Source organism: Pyrgilauda ruficollis, unplaced genomic scaffold (genome assembly GCF_017590135.1).
Source record: "Pyrgilauda ruficollis isolate IOZ18807 unplaced genomic scaffold, ASM1759013v1 scaffold43, whole genome shotgun sequence".
NCBI lineage: Eukaryota > Metazoa > Chordata > Aves > Passeriformes > Passeridae > Pyrgilauda > Pyrgilauda ruficollis.
This window is the reverse complement of record NW_024525823.1, coordinates 6,895,044-6,920,997: the sequence shown is the minus strand read 5'-3', so window position 1 is coordinate 6,920,997 and position 25,954 is coordinate 6,895,044. Positions and strand designations below refer to the sequence as shown.

Here is a 25,954-nt window from a genome sequence, read left to right as displayed (position 1 = left end):
GTCCTCCCACATGACATTTTGTTAGTTTGAAACCTCTTTAGTGAATAATAGGACATTTCACTGGGATATGCTGGTATATGAAAATATTAGGAACATCTATTGTGTTTATACATGTATATGTGTATATATTTGTATATGTATATGTGTGTGTGTGTGTGTCTATACACAAAATAATGAATACAGACATCTTTCTGGACGGAAATACTTGGCATCTCCCAGAAGAAGCTAACAGAGGTGTAGGAAAGGGAACCAAGGAGAATGTGAAGCTCTAATTCATCCTTTCTCATAATACAAGGACAAGGAGGCCTCCAATAAAGCACAAGGGTAATAAATAGTAAGTCAGGTAAAAGGGAACTTTTTTCATATACTGCCTCACTGATTGAATTCTTGGTCATAAACTATTACTGAATTCTACTACTAATGGGTTACTAAAAGGTTGAAGTACATCTATGCATTATGTTAACATGCATTTATTTTCATTTAGTGGAGATCTAAATCTCTTATTTCAGGATCTAAGCTGGAGGTGAGAAAGAATATGTCAAGTCCTTTCATCTGCCTCTCCAAGGTTTCCCAAATTATCTGGTATTCATCAGTTCTGGCCACACAGGACCACCTAACCAGGATCACTGACAATGCTTCCATTTCCAGGAAGTATCTTATCCATGTCAATTTGTGACTGGAAGTCGCAGGAGCATCAGCTGACAGAGATCTGTATCCTGTCAGCCCAGAGTGTCTGGACTGTGCCCTGCACATTGTAGGGCACACAGAACTGCATGTGACAGAAGTGCACATGTGCACATCCACATACATCCGTGCGGGTTTATTTTCAAATGAGGAGCATCTAAGGAGCACGTATTTCCCTCCTCTACACTTTTTTCTTGATAAGAAGAATGTAAACAACACTCTTCACAGAATACTCATGTGACTTTTACTTGCCTGTCTGCTCCAGTAGACACTATGAGCTTGATTCTCCAAGACTGCCACTAAAATTCCACTCTACTGATTTTTGCAACCTAATTCTTCAGGCTGTTTTTTTGATTTTTTTTTTTTTTTAGGACGATGTGACCCAAATTTATAAAGGAGGTTAATTTGCTCTAACATTGCATCTTAAGTCTAGAAACCATATGTGCTTATTTGTTATTATGACAGATGTAAAAGACCAGATTTAGAGACATGAAGTCAGTTTGAACTTGACAGGCTTGGAATGGCCTGAAGCATGAGGGTAAATGGCATCATTTAGGAGGCCAAAATGTAAAGAGTTTTATGAATGATAAACATTTCTAAGACAATAAAGTCACCTAGAGGCTCACACTATTAAGCACAAAAAGGACACAGTTACTTTTTTAACAACTAAAAATTGGAGGTGTTTCTTATCTCTTTTTCTTTAAATGACATGCTACAAATACTGCTGTAGAAAAACAGCTGCTGAAGTAACCTAGAGGGCATTTTCAGACACTGTGCTTCAGTGATTACAGCAATTTTTGTAGACATTCAATATTAGGATTGCTTCTAATTTGAGATGGAGTTAAATTTAAATTGAGTAGGCGGGGCGTTCACGTTACTCTAGATGTTCTAACATTGCTTACCCCAACCCAAAAACTGTATAGTGTCTGAATTTTGTAGCAATGATAAGTTATTAAAAATTATATACTTTTAAAGAATGAAACTAGAGCTCACTAGCAGCAGTGATAAAGTATTGTGATGGGACTGAGACTTAGGCCCTAAAAGCATTTACCCACTGGCCATGATCCCAATGCCATGGGACTTGGTGGCACTGTCATACACAACCTTTCTCTACTCATTTCTTTGATACTTCCTCTTAGTTGTGTATGTGTAGGAAGTATCCTGAGTTTCTAAGGCCAAATTCGGAGTCTTATGTTAATGCTTCTTAGTATTTAAATTTCCTGACCCTCACAAACCCCAAGTATCAAGCTGAGAGAAACTGAAAGAAAGAAGGTTAGTAAAGGGCTGACAGTCCAACAGACAATACAGATGGAAAGTGGTGGGACTAGGTGAAACAGAGAAAACAAAAGAAAAGAGTTTCTATTAGATGCTAAATGAGGCTCAGGCTGGGCCTGATTAAAGCCATGTCTATGTAGGTTACATCTTTCCTTATTTCTCTTACCTTGTTTCTCTTGAAATACGCTCTTCGGCAAGCTGCAAAGCACTTCTCGCTGCAGAAGCATTTCACTTCACTTCCCATACTCAGGGAATAGCGCTTGATTCCAACTTTCTGGCACCAGGCACACATTATTTGTACATTTGACACATCATCTTCTACAACAAAAATATAAGAACAATGTTTACATGAGATGCAAACACCTTCCTCAGACATCTGCACACTTACTCTTAGATACAAGCAGCACCAGCTCATCTTATTGCTAACTCCCTCACTGTCAGAGAGCAGAACTGTGCCTGCCTGTGACCACCAGCTTCGTCCTCAGGCAGCCGGTGACCTGTGCCAGCCAGACTCAGCAGCCTGGCAAAGCCTCTAAAATGGCTGGAAAAGATGATTAGCTTCAAAAATTGTGCACTGCTGAAAATGTCTGGAAATCTCAAGAACTTTTTAGCACACTTAAGAGCGCAGAACTCTTTATTAAATGAGTAACCAAGACTGAAGTTTTAGTGGGTATTGCTGTTCTGTTGTTACTTACAGTCTGCTGTAGTGAGTCCCTGAGATGCTCTGCTCAGCAAGCTGGCGATAAAACACAGCCAGAAGGTGCTGCACCAAGGCAGGTCTCTAACACGAGCCCTCTTCTAAATAAGAAGGAACATAAAACACCCCTTTTCTGTATTATTTTGAAATGACTAGCATATAAAACAGGGAGTTTTTGTGTGAATTCAGCAGTCACAGAAACACAGACTTGAACAAGGCAGAAGTTGCAGCACTGTGGCAAAATCTGCTAGGTTACTTTTCAATCATTATGCTCATTGGTCAAATTTTAATTCAGGCAGAGTTCACAAGCCTCTTTCAAGCTCTTCTCTAACATGTGTTAGAAATGTGGCATGTGTGCCTTCTGCCATGTAAAAATACCACAGAGCTTATTTACTAACGTAAATATCCTTTTGCAATATCCTTTTGTGGTCATCATTCCCACCTCAGCTTCACAGGCAAGAGCAGTGAATAGTTAAGCCTGCTGAACAGATCAAGTCAATAAGTTTGCAGGAATATTTCTGACTTAAAACTCAGAATTCTTCAGTTCTTATGTCCAGTTTATGATACTGAATGACCTTTCAGTTACAGACAGCAGCCATTGTCTAACTTCTGGGAAAAAACATCCCTGGAGACTAATTGTTAAACCAGTTCCTGGTCCATGAGCTGTGGAGAATTCATAGCTTAGAGATTCTGTCATGCAGCCATCCTATTTCCCTATAAAGGATTTGTTTTTGAAGCTACGCTGTCATCGTTCTGTAAAATTATTGGCAAACTAATTTTTAGCAGAGTGATTTGGCTCCTTTCCCTGACTATCATAACTCAGAACTACGTGCTGCATTTTACTCACCTTATTGGAATAAATACTGCCAGTTTAATAACTTTTTACCTTCCACAAATTGTGTTATGATTTACAGCTACAAATAAAATTCTACAATGTAAAATAATGACCTTTTAGTTTTAATCAGACTGTCTACTTTTAAACCTATATTTAAGGCCAAGTTATAGCACAGATTTGTGTTTAATGTATTGTATCTCTTACCCTTTAGAGTGGGATTTTCCAGTATTATAAGCACCTTCATATGCTGAACACGAAGGGAAATCAAAACAATTTGGCCAAAATTATCACTAGCCATCTCTAGGGTCAAAAAGCCTGCCCTGAGCTGGCTGTAATATCAGCCAGGCACACAGGGTGCTGCTGTGGTGGTTTTGCATGGGGGTCATCACCACTTTCTCTGCAGACTGGTCTTGTCCAGGATGCCAACTATTCCAGCACAGACCTAGAGCTCTTCCCCCCATTCTTGTCCTGAGTCATTTGAAGTACTTATCTTTTACAAAGGCACCCTGATTCAGCTACTTTTGCACCATAATAAACTAATTCCTTACAGACTGAACCTGCCCCTTTGAATGTACCAGGACAACAGAAGATCCTCTGAATCAAAGGAACCAGACAGCAGACTCTTGTTTCAGATAACAGTAACATACATTCCCCTACTGATAAGGAGCATTTTATCTCTGGAAAAGAGAAGATCTATCAGTGATACCTTTCTAATAGCCTTCATTTCTGGTGAAAGGAACTCTCATAAACTAAAAAAATAATATTACAGAGCTGAAAGAGAATTCACTGGCAAAGTAGGTGCTGAAGTAGCTCTTTTTGAAGCAGGTTCGCTTGTCTGGGGCACAGTTTTTAAGGGGAAACACAGATGCACCACTGGGATTCTCAGGGTCTTTAATGAGTGATTTGATAGGGGGAACACCTCAGCTGTCATTCAATTCCTGTTCACTAATTCACATGAATGGTCTCCCATAGATGATGAGAAAGACCCACAATTGTTTATTTCTAATTACACAGGCTACCGGCAGCAGCTGCTTACATGGAAAAGCTACATTATTCACTTCTCTGCACTTTTCTGCAGGTGGTTATGCAGGACAGTCAGGTTCAGTTCATCTCCTTACACCAAAGACCCTCTAAGATACATCCTGGCAAGGGGAGGAGAGGGAGAGGGACCTTCTGTGTCAGGTTGCTGTCTTGCCATGCCCTATCCAGCAGAATTTTAGAACCACCTCACGGAGAATCCCTTGAAGCAGCATGGCTTCACTTGTGGTCCATGGATCAGATGGTCAGAAAAATAGCAGAGAATGGTGTACAAACTAACACTGTATGCACTTCTAGGAAGTGATATGTGATATCCAGGAGGCATCATCAATATTAGTCAAAATGGTCATCATTTTGAAAGAAGGAAGGGGGAAAGGGAAGGAAATAATCTAGCTACACACAAAGAACTCAAACTATTTCTCTGTTCTACTCCTTTCTCACATTAGTCATGAAACAATGTAATCCTTTTCATTTCATGATAACAGCAATAATAAAACTAGATGCCTCTTCAATTTAATAGACTCAGGAACACTGCCACAAAAGGATTAACTGAGAATGGCCATGTGAAGCAGCCAGGAAACAGCAGAACTTCAGAAGGGGGTTCAGAGTACACACTTCCTGGGACAGGACACTAATACATCACTTTTCAAGTCATCTTTGCTCCCTCAGGTGCACATTTGCCCAAGTCAATTTTTGATGCAACTCTAACTTTTTGTAATGCAGTTCATCGGGTGAAATAGAAAACATCCAGTATCACATTTCTATGGACCATCAAACCGAGTCCAGCCCAGAGGGAGGAAAAACTTTGTCTAAAATCAAATCCTTTCTTTCAGCTACAAGTGATGCTAAGAACAGCAGAGAAAGGAAGCCGTGCTTGGTGCCTGGGAGAGTACAGAGCTGTGCCCTATGGATGTGGATGACACTGGGAACAAAGATAAATGTCCAAATCTGACTATGTGCTTTCCTTCTTCACACCGGTTGTGGTAGAGATCTGAGCAGATCTTGCGAAAAGAACTAATAGGCATGTTTTGTTACAGTGTATTAAGCTTAGTGACCAAAATTCAGGACTGCAACATTGGCAGAAAGTATTACTTCATGTATTTCCACCAGCAGTGAGAAGCAATAATGTAGCCTCAAGACATCAAGAGTGTGTGAAATAAGAAAAGACAGAGTCTTGGGATTTAAGTGCTGTCATCTGCTAAACACAAGCTGGAATAATATGAAACCAGAAATTCGTATCTTGCATTCCATTCAAGATAAAATTCCTCTCACTTTTTCACAGACCTTTGTTTTTCAAGGCCGAATTCTTTGAAATCACTTTACCAGATTCCTGCCCTGCTTTCCAGAAAATGTATCAAAATCCCTGTTCCTAGAGCACTCAGCTAGAAGAACTTGCTGCTAGGAAATCACAGGGAAGTAGGAAATTTTCAAATCCAGTAGTTTAAGACTGGTTATCTGTCTTCAATCTTTATTCTAACCTTTTCCTGATTAGAACTGCACTAAGAAAGCTTCTCCTCAATAATTATACCAGTTTCCTACATCAGCAATGGTCTCCTTTGTTCATGCGTAGTCTTTTGCTGGTAGTCTAGCTTAGCATATCTGCTTAAAGTAACATGAGCTCATCCTGACACCATGCCTACATCCATCATGTGAGCTCCCACTGGAGCAGCTCTTCTGATGAAGATCATTCACCATCACTTTTAGGACACATATAGCTATGCTGACACGTTTGTAAAGTACAAAAATATCATTTGCAAGTCCTGGCACAGATAATATGTTAAGTAAAAGAAAATACTTCTTAATAACTGCTTCCCCCCCCCACCTCCCCGCCCTCCATCTGGGCCTGCAACTTTATGACCTGCTTTTGCAAAGTGTTTAGCATGCTCTCAGATCTGTCACACTTATGACAGGTAGCATGGGCACTCTTACAGGTGAGACAAAGAGGAGATGGGACTGACACAACTGAATAGTAACAGGAGGGCTTTCAGCAGAACATACATATTGCTGTCCTCTCTAATTAGACCAGGTGATAAGAAGATAAACTCTTTCTACATAGTGCACAAGATCTAATTTTCCAGCCTCTACTTTTCTGAATTCTCAACTCTTCACAAGCAGAGATATTGTGAGAGTTATAAATATTGTGATTTTCTGCCTCTGGGTTGTGTCATTACAGGTGGAAGAAGTACTCCCTGCACCCACCACACAGATACTGTTCAGTTACATCTCCTTGTGGTTTTTATCCTGTGTATTTTTCATAATGAACAATGCAATAAACACAGAGTGTTTGCAGTGTTAAATCATGTTCCCAAAGGGAGTAGTTTGTATAACAAGATAAAATTATCACATTATAATAACTAAATATGCATCAGTCTAAAGCATGCTTCAATTAATCATCAAAAGTTTGCACCGCCTCTTTAGGTCTTAATTAAGCAGAATGTTTGGTATTTTTTTTCCTTTCAAACCCATGTAAAGGAGCTGCAGAAAATTATTCCTCTTAACCCAATGAGCAGCAGTTTACACTAATCGATCTTACATGGAGCCATAATTTAAAGAGGTGTGGGGAAGTGAAGGAATGCAGTGAGTTCAATTGAGTAAATCCATCATGAACAGCTCTGACTCTTTATCTAAGCAAACCAGCATGACCTATGGTGTTTAGTGCAATGTTCCTAAAATCCCTACAATTCTGGAGTTAAATCCTGAACAGTTTACCAAGTTTTAGGTTGCAACACTCCACTAATGCTGTTTTGAACTGAGATGTATTTTCAATTTTAACTCCAGCTTCAAAAAGTTGGGTGAAACTAAATGCAGCTACAGTTCTAAGCCTGCATATTATGATGATTCAAGGGCAGGTACTTCAAAACCTTATTTTCCATATTTCCTTGCAAAAAATTCAGCAGGAGATAGTCAACTCTTCTGGCAAGAAGATAACATCTCTCCCGAAGGTGCCCAACCACAGAACTGCTATGCAGAAGGAAGACCAGGAGGATGGAGTGCTTGGGATTGAGATCTCAAGTATGGCACCGAGACTGAGAGAGCCTTTGTGAAACCTGTACCTTGACTGTGGTTGTATCCATGACCTGACACAAAAAATATTTTGGAACCCCATCCCTCTTCCATGTCTACCAGCCAAGCAACTCATCTCTGGCCGGAGTTTTCTTCCATCACACTATCAGAAGCCATGTTTCTGCACTACTACTTTCCTTTCTTTTTCTCTTTGCTGCATCCCACACAGGCTGCTTGGATCCCAGGTTTTTTGGGTAGGGAGCTACAATAGCCCTTTTACTTTGAGCTGGGAACTGCACTCAGTCCACTGGCGTATATATATCTTTAAATATTCTAACTGCTTTCACTATTACTTTCTAATGAAAAGCTGCAAAACTTCCTTTTTAAAGTCTTAAGATCTTGACTTGAGCATCTGCAGCAATAACAGTAAGGGCTCACTGTTTCCACTGGGACCTGCCAGGATTTCAGAATTGGATAATTCCGAGTTACTCTCCTGCTGCTCCTGAAATCCCAGATCGCCAGTGAAGAAAACCAAGTAGCATTTATTCAGATTTTTCATCCCCCAAGTAGTTCCTGAGGCTGTTGATCCCAAGTAAGGCAGAAGCACCATTACAGTCAATTTTCTTACACCCAAAATGCTTTACCAAATTAATCTCAAACTAAAAAAGATGAAGAAACAAAACTCCTGAGACACTGCTGCAGACCCCCTTGTGATACCACCTTAAGCACTGATCCCCTAAACAGAGGGGGCACGTGACAAACTTAAGGTACAAAAAGCACCTTACAAAAGTAACTACCAGAGGAAGATTAAAATATTGTCCTGACAATGGAAAGCTTGCTGCAGCCATCGCTATGGAAATATCAGAGCCTCTACAATGCATTTCCTTTTAAGGACCAGTCTCTTCAAGTTCACTACTCTGCCAATAAAGCAAAATGTCCCAGCCCCTTTTGAAAAAATCATTTTGGGGAACCACGGCCTGCCTATGTTTTCTATGCATGAGCTGAGGTACATTCTTATGCATAGTTCAGTAGGGACTGAATGCACAACACAAAAGCTGGCATTTAGGCAGGTTTTAAACATGCAAACAAAACAAGCACCTATTTCAGCTAACAGAGGGGGAACTCCCTGTATACTTGAATGCATGCTATTAAGGTGCATACATGGACTTTATTATTTTCTTTTTAGCACAAAGGAAACACTTGGCCCTCCCCAGAGAGCAAAAGACATCAACAGTGGGCTAGATAGGGCAGGCATCCTGGCAACCACTGGCATTTAAAAACCCAGGCAGTAATAACCCCATGATCACTGTAAATTTGATGATGTTTCAAACTGAAAACAAGAGAAATAATTTGAAGAGCAGCGACTATAGGGTTTGTTGCAGTGGTGTTTACCAGAGGGCAAAACCTGCAGTTAGAGAAATTATAACACTGTTCAGCAGCCAGAAGATATCTGTGAAATACTGAAGAGGGATCCAGAGCACAGTAAAATTAAAGTCTCCTCCATATACAGACCTAACTAGATCTGATAATGTGGTCTTTACTTAAGGAAAACTGCTACTTGGTTCTACCTGGAATCAAACTTCTTGCTACTGTAGTCATAGATCCAATTCCTCAGTGAATTTTGACAGATGATCTTGGAATTCATTTTTGGTGGCCTGCTAAATACCATTTAAAACATCGTTTATGCATTCAGATTCCTCCAGTGCAATTTAAATGTTGAGAGAGGTTACAGCAGGCTGTTCCAGAATGTTTGTAGGGCAGGAACTCTGCTTATTCCCATATGTTGCACAGTTACTCATCTGCACTTGTATTTACAAAATCTCCTATAAACTTTAATTCTAAAGTGATGCTAACACAGGAACATAACACAGAAAATCACTGATTTCTTTCTATAAAATAACTAAATACTTACTTTAGTATTTGAATCTGATATTTCTTTGCCAGCCTAGGTCACAGGCTGATTTTACAAGTCAGCACCGGAAATGCTTCTCCTTTAAGACATTTTGCCTCATCAGATACCATTCCTCCAGCCCAGTCCTCCTTCACCTTCACAAGTTTCTGATAACTTCTGGTACAACAACTCCAGTCATAATTCAGAACCTAATATTATGCTGAGACACTCATCTGTGGGTTGTAGGATTTACATCCCCTTTCCTTCCCCAAATGTACTCAGTATCTTGTGAAAACCTTGGGAGGGAGCATTATTTTTCCCTTGTACTTTTTCCCTCTGTGGAAAGCTCACTCAACTGCATGACATCATGCTTTCTGCCTCCCCTTCTAGGTGTCCCTTGGCGGTGACCTCCCCTCGCAGCACACGAAGCCGGTTCTTGTTTGGGATGCTCAGAGCAGCCGGCACACAGCGTGCATCACTTGTACACAGAAGGAGGCAGGAAAGGGAAGGGTTTTGTCAACCCTCATGCTCAAAGGACAGACCAACCAGCAGCTGTGCCCCCCTAACAAGGCACTGCCATGGGGATCACAAGACAAAACAAATCAAAGAGCACTCAAAGAAATGGGAAAACTGAGACACCACAGCTTCCAGCAGGTGCCAGGGGAAGGAGGCAGCTTGTTCTCACCCGCACTGAAAGAATTTTTTGCATTCTTCTTTGACTACTCTTGATTTCAGCTTTCCTTCATCCCAGGTAACAAGAGTTGTCCAGACTTGCCTGAGCAACATGGCAGAGTCACCCTAAGTGCCCTCTCAAATGTACTCTATCATTAAAGGCGGCAGAACAACAGAAGGTTTGCACACTACATACTAAGGCCATATACCCCACACAACTGTGGGGAGATTTTTAGTTCTGGGTCATTCCAGGCTATTGCATTTCTGTTCCTCGTTATTTCTATGAGACTTTTAAAATGGGGAAAAAAAGAAACAAACAAACAAGCAAATTTAAAAAAAACCCCACCAGCCATCTTTACATTGCTGTGCAGAAAATAAGAACCTTCTAACAGCAAGCAGAACTAATCTTAGGATCACTCTGTTGCAATAGGCTGCACTCAAGACTAACCCTGAAGATCACTCAGAATCTGTAGCCAGGTCTAAATGTAGTTGCCAACCAGCTGGGCAAGATGGACCTTTACTATCCACAAGGAGACTCCTACAGCAACTCTCTGGAGGCTGCATTGACTACTTGTATGCTTCTAGATGCAGGCTGGATGGCTGACGCCGACTTATAAAGTGATGTTTGATTTGGGCACTGTTCCAGTGTGGCCTCTGCCTGGTGCTGCAGATCAGGGGAGGGCTCTTGCAGATAGCCTCCACATCTGAGTAACTTGCATTCTCCTGGTGGAGGCTTCCCATGACTGCATTTAGCACCCTCCACTGACACACCATAACCTGAGCCTGTGGATACTCAGTGCACCACATAGGGCCCATGCATTTAATTCAATCTTTTTTGGGTTTAATTATGAGGTACAGCAAGGAGAGAGTGCCTTTATTGGAGCTGTTTCTATTTGGTTAGAAGCACCCTAATGCTTTCCTGAATCATATAAGCAAATTGGAACCTAACATTTCATTCGATTAAAACAGAAATCTGAGCAGCTTGATGACAAAATTTTAGTCAGACTGCTCAAAATTACTTTTCAAATTTAAAAAAAAAAACCCAAACAAAACAAAGAAAAACAAAAAAAAACACCAAAACAAAAACCACTTTACTGCAAAACAGGCATGAGGGGAAAAAAGGTAATTTTGTCAACTCTTCGAGGTTTTAGCCTGGTCATACAAAATATGAATGCAAGCAGGACACTTGTTCAAAGCTTTCCAGCACGCTCAAGGAAAACCTAGTCTGCTGAAATCTTCAATGACAGCTTCCTAGACAGTTTAGATCAGCACTCCTTCCTCCTCTTTTTCAAACTGATAGCTGTTTCTGATAAAGAATCTTATTTGCCTTCCTAGAAGTCCTGTTTCCCTTGGCTTCCTGACTGTGTCTTTTCTACCTCTGCAATTGCTATGTCAGTGCACATTGCAGAGTATTCTTCTTGTTACTCTTCAGGTTTGTGAGCATCCCCCATGCTCTGCTCTCCTTCCTCTTACCTGTATTGAATCTTATCAGCAAAATTATTCAACTAATAATTCAATGGATCTGCTTATCCTCTTCAGACCATTACACTCCCGTCCAAATGAATACCTCAGCCTGTCTCTCTGACACCTCTTTACTCATGTTGACCCTTCTGTTAAAGATCAATACAGCAAGAATTAAAGTCTTAATAATTTCTCCCTGAGTGCTCAGTCCATATTATTCGCTCAATAAGGATGGACTGCACCATTTTTCCCATCCTTCAGGTTCATGATTTAGGTATCATTTTCACCTGTGGGCACTCCCTTTTGAGCTAATCTACAAGCTAAGTCTTGTAGATTTTTCTCCTCTACAATATCTAAAAGCTTTTCTCACCATTCACAAACTCTGGACACATCCTAATTCTTAGTCTTCCAGTCACTACAGTGCATTGCTCCTTGGTGTTCTCTCTGACCTGTAATGTAGCTTTGCCCTCTGTGTGTCCACACAAAACATGCTGCAAAGATCCCTTTTTCTGCCCAGCATTTTAACCTTGAAACTTTCTCTTGGCCTCTTTCTGCCTCTCTCTCCTGTCCCCTTACTTCATTTATCCACTCAAACGTGGATAAATGCTTTGGTGTTTGTGGCAGGTCAGTCACAGCCTGTCTGCCCCCCATGCTGAAAATGTCAACCTTCACCTTATTAACTAACGATGTGAGTCTAATCATTTGCCTGCTCAAGTCAAAGAAGCACTTTTGTGCTGTTGCCAAAGTCATCCCCCCTATGCTTGTGAGGGACTCCAAGAAAACATCCCCAGAGTTACTCTTGTCTGGCCTTGCATCACTCTGAAGTTTTCTGCTTTGATGTAGTGCCCACAAAACGGTGTCAAAGTGCAGTGCCAAGACCACTGCCTTGCACGCTGGCTCTCCTGGAGCCTTTGTACTCCCTTTCCTACCAGTTGTTTCTTGCCAGGCTCTTCAGGGTGATCATGGCTAGGGCACCTACACCCTAAGATAAAACAAAACCATTACTACCCATGCTTATTGCAAATCCCACAAAGGTGGTGATTCTCCTCCCCCTCCAATCCTCCCAAGCTTTGGTCTCTAAAACAAATGTGAGATAAATACATTCATCTGCTCAGAAGTCATGGTAATCTAGTGCTCATTACCAATCATGGGATAAAGTCAGACAAGGCAGAGATTATGCATTCATATCTCCTGTGCAGGTACAACAACATTATTCATTGTTGCTGCATTAATTAGAAACCTAAAGGTGGGAAAGGCTTATGAAAAGCTCTCTCTACACATTACTCTTAGAGGTACATTTGAACACAGGATCATATGTTGTAGGTGGACAGGCAAAGAACAGAAGGCAGTTGACTTGGCCAAGATTCCCTTGTGTCCATTTAACTACTGTTGCAGTAATTTGTTTTTCTACTTCATAGTTCAATCTCCTCCTGCTTATTTGGTGCCATAAAAATCCAGCAACTGTAGCAATTTGCACAATGCATGCTATAGCCTTGTGTTCACATACCACAAATTCAGCATTCTGGATTCATTCGTGACTCAGATTGGAGGGGAAAATAGCTTGGGATGGCACAAGCCCTTGATTAAAGCTTTAGGGCCAAATCAACAACAGCTGAGGATCCAGCCCATATGGCCTGAGATCTTTAGCTGTGTAAAGGCTGCAGGAATGGGCCCAAATGGCTTTGGTAATTAGCAAATATCATATAAAATAGATTGAAAGTCTTTGGCAAGGAGCACGTATTGAGTAACGTTTGAAAATTATTCATAGTATATTATATACTTCTTTGGAAATAAAACTCAATGGCATAACAATAATTTAGGAGGGGCAACTGTAGTCTATTACATGACCAACAATAGGCAAACACTTTCTGGGATCAATCAGTACTTTACAGCTACCTTTAGACAATGCTACAAAGGGCAGAGGTGACCTGGAACCTGATCCGACAAGCAGTTCTGCCTCTGCAGAAGCACCCTGGCACCTGCTGGCATCTCTTTGGCCCTGTGTGTGGAGAGCTGATGTTCTTGGGTAGGAGTTGCATGTCACCCTGTATTCCTCAGTGCCTTAGTCGCCCAAGAACAACCACAACAACACCCAGGGTGTCCACGGAAACAGGACTCAGCCTGCTCCTATCTGGATTCCCCAATTTTCACACCGTGTGGAGCAGTAAACAATAACACAACAATTAATCACCCTGGTGTAGCCGTAAGAGCTCCTTCCACAGATTACAGTAAGCAGCATGCAGAGGGGAATAAATCATTTTTCATGCAAACTCTAAGGAATGGCATGTTAGAAAACCACTCCTGATAAAAATCTAATGAAAATGTAAAACGTCTCAGTGCAGTCTCCTGGGTAGAGTCAAAATCATATTAAACCCTTGAGAGACAGCGGTCAGGGATTTCAATGGGAATCAAGAGACAGATTTCCCAGTATGAGCTTGTTAACCTGATATAAAGACGTGATACTGATTTGATGGCTTTGTCTCTTTCACTGTTTCATTCATGCAGCCTATTTTTAATTTAATAATCTTCCATTAATTTAGTTAAAGGCTTTATTCACCAGAACAAAATCTTTTTTTTTTTTTTTCCTAAAAGCAAATGCTGTTGAAGTGCTGAGAGCATAATCCAGCATGAGTGTCACAAGCAATGCAAGTTTGTTTTCATTGCATTTGCAGGAGTTTTTCAAGAATACTAAAGTGATTAAAGCCACTCTCCCACTCATTTTTAAAGTACACTGTGACTGGATTTTAATCATTTTGAAATCAGCTCTCTTGCTAAGACACCATGATCCAGTAACCTCAGGACACTGTCAATAACAGTAACCATTTTTACATGTTCATTGGGATTTACCTGCTGGTGGCTTTATGAAAGGTGGTGGAATTAATGGGACAATAATAGGTACATTCCCATGATCCTTCGACCCTGCTGGTGAGTCTGATAGTCCATTTCCTGTGGCAAGCCCTGGGTAGCTTGGGTTTATATTGTACGGTGAAATAACACTGTCCTCAGGTAATTTTGGTTTTGGCAAAGAATTTTCTGTAAAACACAAAGAACACATTGTACAGTATGACACATAAATTTCTTAAATGGCCCTACATACTTTCACCAATCTCTTCACTAAATTACTTACCCTAATACAAGAATAGTGCACAAAAATCCCAGGTATTTTCCCTTTTAAAGAAATTGATACTTTGCAGTAATCCTCAGAAGTGTTCCATTCTTTTTGCAAAATCAAACTCACACTTTCTTTTCGCAGAAGGTAAAAGGTGGGATTATTTTGTCATGCATAGCCTTAGTATGCCTGATTTAGTCAATGGCATCCTATTCTTGTACTTCATTTCTACTGTTTGCATGGTGATCACACTCAGTGTGCTGTGATTTCACCAGTACAAGGAGCATGAACTGAAGAATAAAAGAATTCCTATTCTCTATAAATAATATGAGTAGTAATAATAAAAGGAATTTAAAGAAAGGAACAAAATATTGAAATCACAGCAAAGCATGCATAAAATGATGACAGTTATTATTCTAATTCTTTAATCCCAAATCACCTCTGGATTCTTATTTCTAAGAATTTCTCTAATATCTCCCAGCCATGGGACTCCCTCTTCTCCCATCTCTCAGAACAAGAAATATGCTTTTTCCCCTCCCAAAAATTGCAAACATCAAAAATTTCTATCTGTCACAGGCATTCAACATCTATGGTACGTAAAACATTATTTGTATCGTGTTAAAAAAGTGTTTCACAAATTTGATCAAGCATAGACTGCAGCCAGTAATCATTCAGTAAAAAGATGTATTTATTAAAACAGAAATAAATTAATTGCATTACTATACAGGCACAAGTTTCTTCAAAGGTAGCTTAATGACATTACATTTTCAATGAAAAATAAGTATTGATCACCAGTGTTGTTATAGAACTAACAAGCTGCAAACATTCAATTTTAACACAATTAGGTTGTTTCACCTTACCTCTAATTTCTTCCCCTTTTTTCTAGCCATCTGTCCCCTCAGCACTGGTCTCTCTGGTGTCAGTACTCATTGCAACACCCACTGAATACAGTGCTGCTGCTGGCTATCAGAAAGAAAACCCAAACACTGCTGCCCATGAGCACAGTGAAAAGTAGCACTCCAAGTGGATAAAAGGTGCTGGAATCTACTCTCTTTACCTCACCTTGGAGGAACTCCTGTTGGGTAAGTAAGTTGCAGCAATTTTCTGCTCTTCTCCTTATCCTGCTGACAAGCCCCTATCCATTCCCTGAGACTGAGGAGTCAGAAGGCAAGAACTGAATGACCAAACAAACAAAAAGGCTCTCACCCTTTTACATTTTGAATCACAAAGATTCAGCAATGTCTCAAACAAATTTCATCCAATGTGAAATTTCTACCACAGTGCAGAAGACAGTATAGTACAAACACGGATGAGAAGCTTTTTCTGAACATTCACACTTGTGAATATATCCTACATGTGTGAATATTCCAGTTCAAAATCTTTCAATATTCTAAAAAGTTGTAGGCCAACCAGCCTTAGTATGGAACGCAAAAGGGTTCCTTAAGTCCACCCTACTAAGAAAGGACTCCTTCCTTTCTCCACTTTTGAGTACTTTATTGATACCACAGGCACGCGGCTTTCAACTGACACATGAAAGGCATTATTTGTGAAGATATGTATCAATATATAACAATATATCAATTCACCAACAGCAAATTTGTTAAGTGGCTTTCCTCAGAGCCTATCAGCTTCCCTGTGCCACAAGGTACTCTCAGGTATTTTTACGTAAAGCAACCAAGACACAAGCAGCAGAACATGCTTTGCAATCGACACCTATCAGACAGGTTGAGTTATTAATCCTTCTTTACGTGGACACACAAACATGAAGTCTCGTTACCTTTGAGAACAGAAATGTGCTGGCGGCTTTCCCCATCTGCTGAGTAGTTCCTGAATTCAATATCTTCTCCATCTTTCAGTTCTACCTTATCATAACCATACCAGCCAAGGAGCTCATTCATAGTGTTTTCAGCAAAGTTCTGAAAGAGAAAAATTACCTACTTATTTATGTAATCAATAACCATTTGGAAGGAAGGGAGGACTGCATAAATCGAACGATATCTGTGCTACATGAGGAAGTGTCAGGCTTGGCCCACCTCCTCAAAGACTAATGTTCATTTCATAACTCAAGTGCATAAAGTGAAACGCATTTAAATCTTCGACTGGCACATGTAATTATGACAGAGACTCATATGTCTGTAATTTAAAGAAAATGAAAAGGAGAGTTATTTATGACTTTTGCTCTGACATTCAATGTCAGAAATATTTTAACATACATTCCTCACACAAACTTGTCTGTGTTGCCATAAAATATTTAAGACTGCAGCAAGAGAATAACAGAAAACCAAGAATTTTTTTCCAGCCAGCAGTTAATCAATCTTACTGCGTTACAGTCTTTTCAGCTGGAGCAGGTCACTGACACAATTACAGTTCCTTGAGGTGCCCATGAACCAAATCAAATAAAATCACAGCAGACGTTTTTTCTCAGTTATAAGCCCTTGCATAGTCAAAGCACTTAAAGATTCTTCACTGTGAAGGCATTCTACCATCACCTTTCGTACAAATGTTTCTTATATTTATTTAAGAAAACCTTTCTCAATTTTGCCGTATTTATTTTCAAACCAATTTCCAAGCGGTTCAGTGGTTAAATTTTATGTTTGTATGGAAATGTAAAGAATGGAATATGACTGTCATAACCCTCAATTTCTATTAAAAATATGTCCTCTAGGTCATGAGGCAAAAATATTTCTGTAGAAAATGCTCATTACTGGGCCAGGAGATTTAGTGGAATAAGTTAAGAAATCTGCAGCCAGGCAACAAAGCTTTCTGAAACCAAATAGTGCCACAGAGCTCCACAGCTTATGGATTTAGGAAACTGCCAAAGGAAACCAGCTAACGAATTATTGCAATGGCAAAGATCAATTTAAAGTAGTATGACAACTAGGAGTTGAAACAAAAAAGCCACACATGGAGCCTTTCAATTTGGTTTTTGCAATATTTTTTTTATTAACACTCTTCTAGAACAAATTCCAAACTTCATATTCCTCCAAGATCTTGACATCTAAATTAATGCTTCTGATAAGCACTGCCTCCCAGGACTCTGGCAGAGGAATAAGGAGAATACAACACCAATTCAAAACAAATGGTGAATGTCAAATTTGCAGGTTGCCAGATTTTGTCTAGTAACTGCTCTAGCTTAATTTTTGAGTGGGGGAAAGTCTAATGATAGAACACAGCAATTCTCCAGTCATTTAAACAAATAAATAAAATTAATCAGATGATAATTGCTTTTGAATTCAAAGCTACAGCAGGCGCTGCGTCCCAGAACCTCGGAGCGCTGCACTGCTCCTGGCTCATTCATCACACCAGATTACATAGGTGTTCCTGTCACTCAAGGAGCGCTCTAAAGCAGCTATAAGCAATAAACACAAGCAATTTGTACTCTTCCAAGAGTATCATCTGTGCAATTACGCTACAAACACATTTCAGGAAAAGAAAACCCAAAACAAAACCCAGAGAAGACTCCTAAAGCTTCCATTTCCTTTTGTTTTTTCCCCTATGCATTTTCACCTTACCATCTGATGGAAGTCACAATTCTGTGGCTGTCCTGTGCAGCCCAAGCTTGCTGGAAAATATTCCATTATCCCACCTCTGCTTCTAGACTCAGCATTATAAGTATGATATGTGAATTATGCCACTACTACAGTCTTCACGAGTACAATGCAGTGCAAATGTGGCTAACAACTACCCAAATCATTTGAATGATGCAGTGTTGTGTTTTAAATACTAGCAAAATGAAAAAAAAAATTCTAAATAGCTGTTTTTCTTTGGTTTTTTGGTTTGGGATTTTTTTTGAGCTTTTTAGAAAACTTTTCTCTTAGCATTGAAGAGGTCCCAGTGCACTAACCCTGTTTGTAGCCCATGGGAACCCAATAACAAAATGACCTGGACCTGGGGAGTCAAATCTCACCACTGCAGCTCACCCAAAATGACCTGAAAGGGCCCGTGGAGGCCCAAAGGCAAGGTCTGCCAGCTTCTCTTGCTCTGCTAAATTCCAACTATGGAGAAACAGCCCTAGAGACTAATCTAGCAAGGTAGAGACCAATAGACAAAGTCTTACCGATTTAAACCCCATGCAACCAAATTAATTGAGTAGCTCTAAATTTGCCTCCTGTGGATGCTTTGTGTTTTATTTGCACTGCTGATCAACTCAGACAATGAATAATTTCTAATTACTTGTCAAGGAATACATAAGCAAGGTTGTAATGTGTTTGTTTTTTCCTGAAAATTCATACATGCATCTGTCCCTTCGAAATGTAGTCAAAATGATGGTTGGGTTTGTAATGGCACGAAATTTAAGTACCTTTCACATCTCATTTAAACTATCCACAGTAAGTGATGCACCAAAATGAACACTCATACTGACAAAAAATGCATTGGATTTCAAAATCACTCATCATAGAGATCTGACTCTTTTATAAAATAGTAAATCAATGGGGTCTTTTCTACTAACTTCAATGAGAGTACAATGAGGTTGCATGCCAGCAATAACAAAAGTAAGCACCTTTTTTTACACTGATTTCCCAAAAAGAGTGTCTTGGACTTAAAAAAAAAAAGAAAACAATTAAGCCATTCTCCTCCATAATTTATCTTACCTACTACAATGATACAAGTCACCCTTAATACCATTCTCTCAGTGACTAACAGCCAGAGCTCCATTACACCACACTCTCTCCACAGCAAATGGAAAGCATGAGCCCATCCTCAGCAAGCTGAGTATCAAACCTGAGAAGTGTTTTTTTCCACACTGACTCTATTGAATAGATGGGTATCCAAAGAACAACATCACCTTCCCTCAGACTCCAGACTACAACACCCATTTGCAGAGATGTCTAACACCCTGACAGTTGAGATCATGCTGAAACCACTGCCCTGAAGCTGACCACTATTAATTCATTGTTTTCATGTATTTCCCCTTCTTCCATTTCAATGATAGACACAAAACACATGGATTCAAGACATTGTAACAAGATGGGATTTGTAAAGACCAGTGTGGTGGCAATAGTCAATACAGAAATTATTAGATAGTTTTTCTCTGTGTGAATGCAGGGAAGGGGGGAAAGATGAAAAAAAAAATAAAAGAGACAAAGACCAGTTCTTGGTGAAGCTAAGGAAAGGAAGAAAGCATATTAATTCAAAACCTGTACATGCAGAGCAGAACATCACTGAAAGATATACAAGTGTCAAAGGCTTAGTGAAAGGAAGGGTGATGATTGTAACACTAAGGCTTGAGAAAAGCAGGAATGTGGACTCAATATTGGATCAGGAAAGCAGAAGCAGCAGTGATCAAGCAGGCTAGACAGAAGCCAGAGGAATTGCAAGATCATAGACCTGCCAAAGACCAGGGAGGAGATATGAAGGCAGGTGTGGATGACCAGATGGAAGATGTGCAAGGAGCTGCAATTCAAAGCTTTGGCAGGAACAGGACAGCAGAGGCATTAAGGCAGTCCATGCCTGCATTCAGACTCATTCCACAAAAGGATGTGGAGTGTCTGCAGGATGAGGCTGGCACCCCAATCCCACAGCTGTGCCAAAGGGTTGGGATGATGTGAAAAACCAGTGTAGAGAGAAAACCTTACTCATAATCAGTAAAATCTCAGGTCAGTAATCACACCGCTAAGCTGGGACCCTTGCATCCACTCAGCCCAAAAGGAGCCCTGCAGGGACCCACAGATTTCACTGCAAATGTACAGCACGGAGCCCATCTTCAGCCAGGTCTGGAGGCAATGCTCAGTCCCCTGTGTGAAAGCAGAGACCGAGCCCTGGTGCCACCCACAGTGTGGGTCAGCATCAGAGCTGAGAAGAAAACCACAGAAATCCTGTCCCACATCCTTCTGTGCTCATTCTGCCATGCCATGCACCAAGCACACAAGCTTTTGAGACCACAGTGGAAACACCAGTCCCCTCTGCAGCTGCCATGCACCCAGGCAGTGGGTTAACATCCCACAGGAGCCAAACCTCCTGCTCTTCCCTAGCTGACAGAGCACCATTACAGCTGCTGACTGCCCGAGCACTCACTACGGCTGCGGCACAACCAGCTCATGCCTGCCAAAGAAACTGGCCCAAAAATGCTCCGGTGGCCCCAGTCACTCACCACAGCCAAAGCCCTTCCTTCCCAATAGATGGAAATCCAGCTTTTGTCCACTGCTAAGTCCCAAAGCACTTATCACCACTGTGGGGCAATGTGTAATTTGCGTGTTTTAACTGTATGATTTCTCTGTTCTTGTACTACACAGAAATATCTTCCCTCCTGGAAGAGGCAGGATAACTAACTGTTATGCTCATTGGTATTTCTACTTGAATTTGCTCCCTATTCCCCTGAAAGATGAAGAAGAGTGTGTTGACTCACTAGACTGCGGTTTCCCTCCTTTCTGAGTCTGACTTATACGCTAGGCAGTAAAAATATAATCACATTTATTCCCACTTTAGGTTTCATTTCATCGTAACAGTACACCTACCGTTTGATTTTTTACATTACAATGCATCATTTCCCCAAATCTCTGCTAATTAATACATTCTCAAACTATGCCACGCGTGTCTTCCCATCTTAGATCTCTTGACTTTCCTTCTCTACGAACCTTATTCACAAGGGACAAGGCCTGGCTTCACTGAATGAGGCCTGGCAAACATGGAGGCAGGAAACACAGGGGAGCATGAGTCTGTCAGACTCATTTTCTTCTAGGTTTTACTGCTGAATGTTTATTTCAGATCTGGGAGGAAGCATAGTGGCTCCACTCCATTTCCTTGCCTGCATAACCCACTCAGTACAGAGCCCCACAAATTCACTTTTCACTTTCACTGCATCGAGGAAATAAAAATGTTTCTAGGGGCACTATACAAACTTGGATCTTTTTCCCAGCCCTCACATTCTTTGCTTGTTTATGTTGTCACCATACTGAATTCTGTGATTAGACCTTTACATTATCAGAGAGCACAATTCCATTATGCTTGACTTTCCTTTGTCCTCCCATGTACGTTTGGCTCTGTATAACCCATTTTGTTTGGGGAAGCACTCTTTCTGCAGTGCCCTGCCAGGTGAGGCTCCCTGTGCAGACAGGCAACCCCTCTGCAGCCATCCCACAAAACTTCCATGCATACTCCACAGAAAAACCTTGGTCTCCTGAAATAACGCAATTGATAAAGCCTGTCTGCTTTTCCACTTTCTCAAAGATATTTTTTGCTTTTCAGGAGAGAAGGGAGGAGTTTCCTTGGAATCTTCCGAGCGCTCTGAGCAAACTGGCTCGTTCCAGGCGCAGGGCTGCTACGCCTGCTTCGCCGCTTTCCTCCTCCTGACAGTAGTACTTTCAAATGCCAAATAGGGACTATTTAAGCACTAAACTGAAAGATATTCTGATGAGTTTACTATTAAATGGTAACAGATGGGCTACCCTAAGCTCTAGGCACCAGGAACAAAGCCCAATTTTAGATACAAATTAGTTATTGAGAATATTTATGGACAGCAAACTCCTTGGGCACATGCAGCAGCGCTGTGAAATTACAACACAAATTAATTGCTTACCTTTCAACTGCTAGAGACACATGGATACACTGCCTCATCTGTGCAGGAGAATTTCCAGTGCAATTCAGCACTGGATGTAACCTCACCTCACAGCACTGCAGAGTACCTAGCTATTCCTCCTCAGCAGCACTGCTTCCTGGCAGCAGGATGGCAAATGGAAATAAGCTGAGGAGAGATGGATGGGGGATCTACCACTGTGCCTAGACAAGTGCCTTCATCAATTAAACTTTTACAGATATTTTGGTCTTAAAACAGTAGTAGGTTCCCTGATGACAATAGGTATGGATCTATGAGGTGTTCTGTTATTCACCAGTAAGTGAAAATGGCACCAAACTGAATTTCAGAATAACCATCTGCTTTTCCTCCAGGGCATGAGGTGAATGCTACCTCTGGAAGAAAAACTGGAAAGTCTCATCTGAAGGAGGAAGGAGGACAAAAGAAAAAACAACTAGAAAATATAGAAGAGTGGCTGTAAAGGTCACAGTGTAACAAAACAGTTCCTCATGAATATATTTTTCATTGAAACATAATATCAGAAAACTGTGCAGAGTCATGTACTTTTTGCACACAACATTGTATCAAATTAAAATTTGTTATAACCATCGTGTACATTAGGTTAGCGATAACAAAAACGTAACTCAATATCTGGCATAAGGAAAGAGTGAGCAACCTGAATATCCATCCAGTCATGTTAAAAGCAAGCTGTGACCCTACTGTTGGAAAACACTAAAGCAAGCAGTTAGGTGTTGTGATTCTTCTCGAGTAAATATCTGACTGTATCAAACAGAAAATCTCAAAGGAAGTCTCTGATGAGGTAATATTATTGCTCATTCATAGTGCCTTGAATTTACTGTACTTAAAATAGACACTTGTACCAACGGCCTTTTTATTATCCAAAGGGGGGAAAAAAGAAATCACATACACACCAGTCCTTTTTCTTTCTGCTAGCAAAGGGAGGCAATCCGATCCAACGTGGGCTGAAACCTGAGTAGGTCACTGTACACCATGATAAAATTCCCTAACCCCTGAGCCAAATTTCCCTGAGGGGGCCCTCCTACTTCTCCTTTACTTTCCAAGCTGACTTTTCCATTCCCTCTCTCGTCTTTTCCTCCCCTTCATCTCTTTCATTTCCCCTACCTTAAAGCCTTGATATCTGATCTGCTGCTGATACTCAGGTTACAGTTTTTACAGCTTAGGCTGTCTATTGCTGTATACATTCCTTTCTTTCTGCTCTGCTGTGATTACTTACCAGAGCTTATTTTACACTGGTCCAGATGAAAGCAGTTCAGATGAAGGGAAACAGCCAGCCTGTTTGAACATTACAGATACAAACCTACACAAGGGCACATTGTGCTCCCTCTGTCATTTCACTGCAAACATTTTGCACACTGTAACCAATTTGTTACATTATTGTATTCTACGGGTTTATTAAGAACAACTAGACAGCTCATCAGTAAAGAAAAAGGGTAAATGATCACCACAGGATTTTAACTTTCTCAACCAGTCAAAAATTCAAACTACTTCTTTTTCCTCCCCCCTCTTTTTCCCTTCTTAGATGATAGCAGCCAACTGCCCTACTAAAAATGCATAGCACATATAGCATAGTTTATGCTGAAAGGTGGGCTATGGAAGGTTCTGCCATCAGCTGTCTCGCTCTCAACCAGAAATTATGTGGGTCCAAAATGTCTTTTCTACACACCTTTAGTTTTTAAGTCAGCTGAAATCTTGAGGTTCCTAACCTTAAGCAGTTAGCCATGATTAATAAAGAGAAACTCTGTACAAGAAGGTTAATGCCAGCGCTTAATACCAAAGCATTAGTTTAAAATTGTGTAATTTTTCTCCTTCACACAATGTTGTTTTTGTTTCTTCCTCACCCTTTCAGACAAACATCTGTTATACTGTAGAAGAACAACTATCTCCCAAACCGCTGAGTGTGCCTGCAGCCAAAGTAAACAAAACAAACCCAGAGGATCCAGCACAGTCAGCCTTTATATCCAGCCAGGATAACATTTCACATGTTTTGATTAAAATTAGCTAATTTGTAATTCTAGAACCTATGAAACTTAAAAGCTGCAATCCATATAGATCGCATTAGGCGATGCTCTGAGGGGCCAATGCCCTGTACTACAGACCTCTGCAGTCTCCAAAACTATGCGGGATTACAATGAGCAATGACTCTCCGGTGGCTGCACAGAGCCCTCTCCGAAAATAGGATGTGTCACATATCTCACAAACAAAGATCCCACTCCTGTAGACTTGAAGCTACTACAGTTTGTTTCCAAAGAGATGCACCGAGACATTATTTTGTTTGTGCCCCTAATACCGCTCCTGTCCACATCTACACTTGGAGTGCACGCAGAACCGTGTACACGCTCATTACACAGGCAGCAAGAACAAGAACGCCTGCCTTGGGCAGGAAAGGGCACCTCACCGAAATTAGTGCTGTGCAAAAGAAGGGAGAGGGGAGGGGACGGCGCATTCCCGTTTAATTTTATAGGGGGAGATCAATGTTCTGGAAAGCAAAGATATTTTCACTAGACATCATGCATATTTATACACTCGCCTATATAGTATACATACTATGTGAAAGAGTGACATTTTCCAGGCAGTCTTCCACTTATAATCAGCCTTTTAATAAATGACATATTCAAATTAAATCTCAGCAGCTTTATCTCGTAGCCAGACTATGCTGTTTTAGTCACTTTATCCGCGCATTTAACAAGTTCAGCTGAAGTCTAGCAATACATTGTTACCAACTTTGGGGAATTATAGACACCAAACAAACAGACAGGGAACAGACGTGGAAAACAGGCGCAAAAAATAGGACCGGTCCAGCCTGGAACAGCGACCTAATGATAAAAGAAGTTCCAAAATAGCGGTTTTGTGCCACCGCAGCCATCCCAACATCTGGAGCGGCCACCAGAGGACAGCTGGAGCGGCACCGGTTCCCATCAAGCAGGACAGCCCTCCGCGCGGTAAGTACACTCGCATCAAAAGCAGCCCTCGGAGCAGCCACCTTCCAGCGACACCTCTGCGCTGCCGCCAGCCGCGGAGCGAAGCGGCGCAGCAGAGGAGGAGGCGAAAGGGGCAACAGGGCAAAAGGGGTCTCCGCGCTCCAGGGCCAGACTGATGCACGGCTCAGACCGCAACGCTTCACTTTGACAATTTAATTACACAGTTGCAGCTGGCTACTGAAAAAGGGACAGAAATACAGTGTTTAAAAGAGATCCCTTTCTTTCCTAACTTTAAGGGCTTCGCAGCTACCTGAGGGGGTGGCTATAGAAAGAAAGAGGTAAGGAAAAAAAAAAAAAAAAGGCTCATCATTGGCACCCGAGGAGCTTAAAAGCCCAACGTGAGAGTTATTTTTAAAAAATAAATAAAGCTGGTCAATGAACAGGATTTGCAGCCTGTGAATTCGTCTCTGTTTGCAGCCCAGGAGGCGGAGTTGAGACACATTCAGTGCATCCTACAAAAAAAAAAAAATGACAAGAGATCCTTTCTTATTTCATCTCCATGCTCGGAGGCGGGGGGTGCGGGGGGGGACCCCGCTCCCGTCCCCATCACAGGCACCTACCTTCATCTCCTCGTTGATCTCCCGCTTCACCGGGTGAGCCGGCTTCCTGCTCCTTTTATTTTCGGGAGGTCTCCCTTCTTTCTCCATTTCTGCCATTTTTTGCGCCTACTTGGTGGTGGTGGTGGTGGAGATGAAATGGCTGCTGGTGCTCTGGGGGGGCCGGGAGGGGCGCGGGGGGGCGGCGGCGGCGGCTCTCAGT

The 25,954-nt window shown here is 41.2% G+C and overlaps 1 protein-coding gene across 5 annotated transcripts in view; it reads right to left on the bottom strand.

Annotated features, from left to right (window-relative positions):
• The window catches only part of LOC121359238 (sine oculis binding protein homolog), a 113,589-nt gene extending 87,665 nt beyond the window's left edge, over positions 1-25,924 (bottom strand). For all 5 annotated transcript variants that reach the window (XM_041478045.1, XM_041478047.1, XM_041478044.1 and 2 more), the window contains exons 1-4: positions 25,756-25,924; positions 16,443-16,581; positions 14,404-14,589; positions 2,126-2,277 (exon numbers count right to left, since the gene is read on the bottom strand). In XM_041478045.1, coding sequence (XP_041333979.1) covers positions 2,126-2,277; positions 14,404-14,589; positions 16,443-16,581; positions 25,756-25,851 — 573 coding nt within the window. In that variant the 5' untranslated portion in view covers positions 25,852-25,924. The remainder of the gene's footprint in view (positions 1-2,125; positions 2,278-14,403; positions 14,590-16,442; positions 16,582-25,755) is intronic.
• Positions 25,925-25,954: the final 30 nt, after the last annotated feature.